Source organism: Myotis brandtii, unplaced genomic scaffold, assembly GCF_000412655.1.
Source record: "Myotis brandtii unplaced genomic scaffold, ASM41265v1 scaffold250, whole genome shotgun sequence".
NCBI classification, from domain to species: domain Eukaryota; kingdom Metazoa; phylum Chordata; class Mammalia; order Chiroptera; family Vespertilionidae; genus Myotis; species Myotis brandtii.
The window spans coordinates 2,198,424-2,204,712 of record NW_005359478.1 but is presented as its reverse complement, the minus strand read 5'-3'; the positions used below and the strand labels follow the sequence as shown (position 1 = coordinate 2,204,712).

The window sequence follows — 6,289 nt, the reverse complement described above, 5'->3', positions numbered from 1 at the left end:
AGAGAAAGCCGCCCTCGAGTTCCGACCGATGCCAGACAGTCCAGTTTCTCCCCGTATGAGTCTGGGTCCCCAGAGACTCGCCCTGAACTGGAGTTCAGAGATGTCGGGAGCTTGTGTCTCCCTCCCGATTGAAGAAGACAGCCGCGTCCTCAGTTGCCAGCCCTTTCCACGTGCGCCACCGTACCTCTGCACTTTACTTCCGCACCTCCTATGAGTCTCAGTGTGCTTTTCTCTTTCCTTCTAGTTGTAGAATTTCCACTCGGCCAGCCTTTCTGTGGTTCGGGATGATGTCCGTTTTGTCTTTTAGCTGTATTTTTGAAGTGGTTGTGCGAGACAGCAATTTCCGGTGTTTACCTATGTCATCTTGGTTTCTCTCTAGTTAGGTAATTTCAAGGCAAAAGACTTTAACTGAAAATTTACAAAACATTGTTCAACAAAATTAAAGAAATAAATAAATGGAAAGATAGCCTGTGTTCATGGGTTAGAAAATTTTGTTTTTAAAATATCAGTACCACCCAGGGCCATCTGCTGATTCAGTGCAATTCCTATCAAAATTCCAATGATGTATTTTGCAGGAATAGAAAAATCCATTCTAAAATTCATAAGGAATTTCAAGGGATTCCAAATAGCCAATACAATCTTGAAAAAGAAGAAATTTGGAGGACTCCCACTTCAAGAGTTTTTTTTCTTTTTTTCCCATTTTTGCACAGGCTGTGACCTTTACTATGATGTTGAATATAAGTGGTGAAACTATGCATTTGCCTTGTCCTTGATATTAGGTAAATTGTATTGTCTTTAACCATTAAATACAAAGCAAAAAAGAAATCTAGGAAATTCCCTGCCATGTCATTGCTTTAGGTCCCAAAGTCTATAGGCAATCTGTTTGCTTATGTTTATTTGTTATGAAATTTCCAGGATTTTTAATTGTTCTTAGTGGAAGGATTGGTAGAAGTGTCTATTCCATCTTTGCCTGGAACTGGAATCACCTTAATTTTTAAAGTTTTTTTTCTATTTCTTTAGAATTCTTAATGAATTCAGGGGCATTTCCCACTCCCCTCCTTTTTAGCACTATAGATATTATTTCATTGCCTTCTGAGTTGCATTGTTTCATACATGAAAGCTGCACTCATTCTTATTTTTGTACTCCTGTATATATCATGTATTTTTTTCTCTGGCCCCTTTTTATTCAATAATTTTCAGCAAGTTTATTATGTTATGCTTTACTTGTTTTATTTAAGTTTATATTTCTTTTTTATTTAATATATTTTTATTGCTTTCAGAGAGGAAGCGAGAGGGAGAGAGAGATAGAAACATCAGTGATGAGAGAGTATCATCGATCGGCTGCCTCCCGTACACCCCCTACTAGGAATCGAGCCCGCAACCCGAGCATGTGCCCTTGACTGGAATTGAACCCGGGACCCTCCAGTTCCCAGTCCAATGCTCTATCCACTGAGCCAAACCAGCTAGGGCGAGTTTATATTTCTTATGGTTTGTTTAGTGTCTTGGAACTTTGAGTTTATAATTTTTATCAAATTTGGAAAAATTTTGACCAGTACTCATAAAATTTTTTTTTCATTATGAAATTTTTTACTTTGTGAATATCACATTATTGTGTCTGGTTTTTGTTCTTTTCATAGTATTTAATTTATTTTGATAGGCAATTAAGTGACTTGTAGATCAGCTTGGATTCTTTTGAAGATTGTTTTTAAACTCTATTAGGACCTGGCTTTAGTGCAGAGATAGTTAAGCCCTACAAAAATGGGTAATATTACCCTCTGGGATCTCTATTGAATGTCTCTGGTATTGGGCAATGTCTTTCTACTCTGCCTAGTGAAATCTGAGTATTTACCATCATGTATGAGCTCTGGGAATTATTCAGGTTATAGTACTCTGGTAGTTCTTTGACTAGCCTTATAGAATTTCACCCTGCACATGCACAACTTAGTATTCAGCAGTATACTAAAGGAGATCCATACACAGATTTCTAGAGTTATTTTTCTCTGTAACTTTCTTCACTTCAGTACTTTGCCCCATGCTTTCTAGCTACCTCAGCCTCTCAATACTCTGATCGCTCTTTTCAACTGGTTCTATTTCCTCTACCAAAGCTCTCATAAAGGGAAAGTGGTTATAGGACTTCTCTCTCTCTCTCTCTCTCTCTCTCTCTCTCTCTCTCTCTCGTTTTTTATTTTGTTTATTGTTGTATGTGGGTGTTTCCAGTTTTTCTCAGGGATCACAGTGCTGCACTAACTGTTGTCTGATGGTTGTTTCATAAATATCCAGGTTTATAGTACTTTACTGTATTTCTGTTAGTTTCTGTCTAGGAGAACAAGTGTGGTATCTGTTATTCTAGCATGGCCAGATGAGAAAGACTCATATCTCCTTTTTTAAATTGCTGTTATGTTTTTTAAAATAGAAAATCATTTGTAGGAAAATATTTTTTCACCATAAAATTATCTTTAAACTTCTTTTTATAGCTTTACTGAAGCAGCAGTTGAGATTCCCAGTCCTCCTGAAACCCCAGCCAAACCTCTTGAACCTGAAAGCACCTTGCAACCCGTGCTTTCTCTCATCCCAAGAGAAAAGAAGGTCCCACGTCCCCCAAAGAAGAAGTATCAGAAAGCAGGGCTGTATTCTGATGTTTACAAAACTACAGAGTAAGTAATAGTATCTCTCAGCTGACATCCTTTAAAGATCTTTTATTCTTCCATGTTTGAAAAAACACTTTAATAGTCATAAAGCACAATACAAATGTAAAATACACAAATGTGAATCTCATCACAAACACTTAAATGTTCACTGTAATACCACCACACTATGTTGTTTGGGGCTAATGTATCTTCTCTGATCTTTACCTGCTCTCTGTCTTTCCAGATGACATTTCTATAGTTTGGATTCTAATGGTGTTTGGGTTTTTTTGGTAATTAAAAATAATGGCATTGTGCATGTACCTAAAATAATCTTGATGATTATTCTACATTCATTCCTCATTGGTTGAATGTTTTCTATGTTCCAAGCACTTTGTAAAATATACCTTACTTTAAAAAACTTAATATTTCCTTGGGAAAATATAGCATGATAAACAGTCTAATTGAGAAGTTTTAAAGCCCCCAAAGGGATATCAACTAACTGTATCATTGAATAAGAAGTGTTTTATAGCCCTGGCCAGGTAGCTCAATTGGTTAGAGTGTCATCCCGATATGCAGTTTGTGGGTCTGATCTCCATTCAGGGCACATACACGAATCAACCAATGAATACATAAATAAGTGGGACAACAAATATCTCTCTCTCTCTCTCTCTTTCCCCCTCCCCCTCCCTTTTTCCCCTTTCCTCTTGCTCTAAAGTCAATAAAATTTTTAAAAAATAGAATATAGTTGAGTTGGGTTATGGAGATTCAATAGTAGTTTCCAAGGTAGAGAAGGGCATTTCATTTAGAATAGAATGTGCAAAGACAACATTAGGTTGTAAAGATTTTTCATGTATTACAACAACTCAGAAGTTATGTTTCTAAAATTCAGTGGGTGTTGTGGAAAATAAGCATTGCTTCCCAGAATCCAAGCTGATCTACAAGTAACTTAACTGCCTACCAAAATGAATTGAATAATGAGAAACCACAAAACCATGGATTTTACTGACTATAAGGTATTTATTTATCCTATTAAGGTACAGGAAATTTTAAAATGATATATTTAGGAAAGGAAGTGAAAATGCAAGTTTGTATTTTAAGATGATAATTCTGGCAACAGAGTAGAAAGTGAATTGAATGAGAGTTAATAATGGCAGAAACTCACTATCCATCAAAAGGTCATGAGGGTCTGAATTTAGACAAGAAAGTCTGAAATTGAAAGATGAGAGTTTAGATTTTAGAGATACATTTAACTTGTGGTTTGAGTGATCAAAGTGTAAATCACAGCACTTTCTTTTGCATTGAAAAGATTTTTCATTAACTTACCACTTAGGTGGATAGCACATAAACTCTATGAACTCTATTCCTTCTTCTTGGTCATGAAAATGTTTTATTAAGTTTAGTTTCAGCTTCCAATAATAGGAAATCTTCAAATAACCAAGACTTAAATGATAGACATTTATTTTCCTCTAATTTAAAAGAAGTTGTGAAGTACACAAGTCAAGGTTAATATGGTATCTTCATGGTGTCTTTAGGAAACTACACTCCTTTTTTTCTGTTCTTCTATATCAGCACCAGGCTTGCATTCCTATGGTTACTTCTTGTCCTCTTATTTCAACATAGCTGCTAGAGTCCAGTCATAAGGTCTTCATAAGAGAGAGCAGAAAAAGAGAAAAGGGAATAAAAATCATGTACCTTTTTTGTAAGGAAACTCCCCTTCAAATATGCGGAATATGCCCCCTCTCAAAATTCGTATACTGAATTCCTAATCCCCATTGTGTTGGTATTTGACAGTTAAGACCTTTGGGAAGTAATTAGGTCATTCAGGTGTCATTCTCCTGAATAGGATTATTACTGTTAAAAGAAGGGACAATGAGAGAGAGAATTTTTCTCTACTATGTGAGAATACAAGAAGGCAGTATCTGCAAACCAGGAAGAGAGCTCTCACCAAAACCCAACCCTGATCTTGGACTTGCCAGCCTCCAGAAAAGTGAGAGCGAAATGTTCATTGTTTAAGCCACCTAGTCTATGGTGATTTGTTATAGCACAAAATGACTAAGGAAGGAAAATTCAAAACCTAATTTATAGCCATTGGCCAGAACATAGTCATGTAACCACACTCATCCACAAGAAAGGCTGGGAAATAATGGTCATTATTCTATACTAGAGGCCTAGTGCACGGATTCATGTACCAGTGGGGTCCCTCTGCCTGGCCTGTGGGGATCGGGCTGTAACCGACTCTCCAACATCCCCTGAGGGGTCTCTGCCATCTGCATGATGCAACTGGAAACATGATTCATCAGACCACATGACTTTTTTCCAATGCTCGACTGTCCAATCCTTGTGATCCTGTGTGAATTGGAGACGTTTTATCTTGGTAACTGCAGACAGCAAAGGTGTTCGAACAGGCCTTCGGCTTCCATATTCCATACGATGCAGTGTATGGCTAATTTTCCTGTAAACATCAGGTGGTCCTAATAATCTGGCCACTCAGTGTATATTATAGTGAAACAGCATAGTGTAAAAAAATTAACACTACTTAGACAGGAGCCCGTGGTTCTACTTTTAGTTCTGCCACTGTCATAACATTTTGGGCAAATTACTTAGTTTCTCTGGGAGTCGTAAAAATGAAGCTTGATGTATAAAATGAATCTATCAAACTATAGAGTTCATATCTTAAGATTATCCTACCTCTCAAATACTGTGACTTTTACGTTTTATAAAATAATAAACTCTCCTCATACATTTAATTTGATTTATAGGCTAGGTTTTTGAGTATTAAAACTTATAGAAAAAGGGATAACTTTAATTTTGATGCTTACAGAATATTATTTTATGGGAATCATATAATATAGATGTACTTTATAATATATTATTTATATGTAATACATAATTTTTGCACTTAGCTATCATTTCCTCAAAATGATGTGTATTGCTGTAAATAAAAACATGGTACCATCTTACATTTGAGATTTTTAAAATTTCAAAATACTTTTGTATTAAATCTGTAGGAAATGGTAATGCACATGGTTACTGTCTGCTTCTTAAGAAACTGACACAGCCCTAGCCAGTTTGACTCAGTGGATAGAGCATCGGCCTGCGGACCAAGGAGTCATGGGTTCGATTCTGTTCAAGGGCACATACCTTGGTTGCAGGCTCCTCCCCGGCCTGGGCCCTGGTCAGGGCTCATGCAGGATATAACCAATCGATTTGTTTCTCTCACATTGATGTTTCTCTCATTTCCCTCTCTCTTCCACTCTCCCTGAAAATCAGTGGGAAAATATCCTTGGGTGAGGATTAACCAAAGAAAAAAGAAAGAAAGAAACTGACACAAAAAGATTAAGGAATTTACCTAAGTTTACAGAATTTTTCATTAAAATCAGTATTGGAATCTTGAGCACTTAGAGGTCCCACCACTTATTGTTTTACCACTGAATTGTGCTGCTTTCAAAGATTAAGGTTCAGAGGGGAGTGGATTAAAATTTCTTTCTTACAGATAATCTAATGGTTACAATAGGGTTAAAAAAACTACATATATTATTTACAATTGTCAAAAATGATTTTTCCCCCAGGAAAAAAGACAAGAGAAAAGAGGCTCTTAATATTTTAATACTGATGGTGACTGTAGAGAAGAGAAAACAGGATTTAAAAGGCAATTTAAATTT

General features: G+C 36.3%; 1 protein-coding gene across 2 annotated transcripts in view; it reads left to right on the top strand.

The window, feature by feature from the left end:
- ASH1L (ash1 (absent, small, or homeotic)-like (Drosophila)) overlaps positions 1-6,289 on the top strand; it is a 131,963-nt gene that overhangs the window by 69,001 nt on the left and 56,673 nt on the right. For both annotated transcript variants that reach the window (XM_014540820.1, XM_005867543.2), the window contains exon 6: positions 2,475-2,654. In XM_014540820.1, the coding sequence (XP_014396306.1) occupies positions 2,475-2,654 (180 nt within the window). The remainder of the gene's footprint in view (positions 1-2,474; positions 2,655-6,289) is intronic.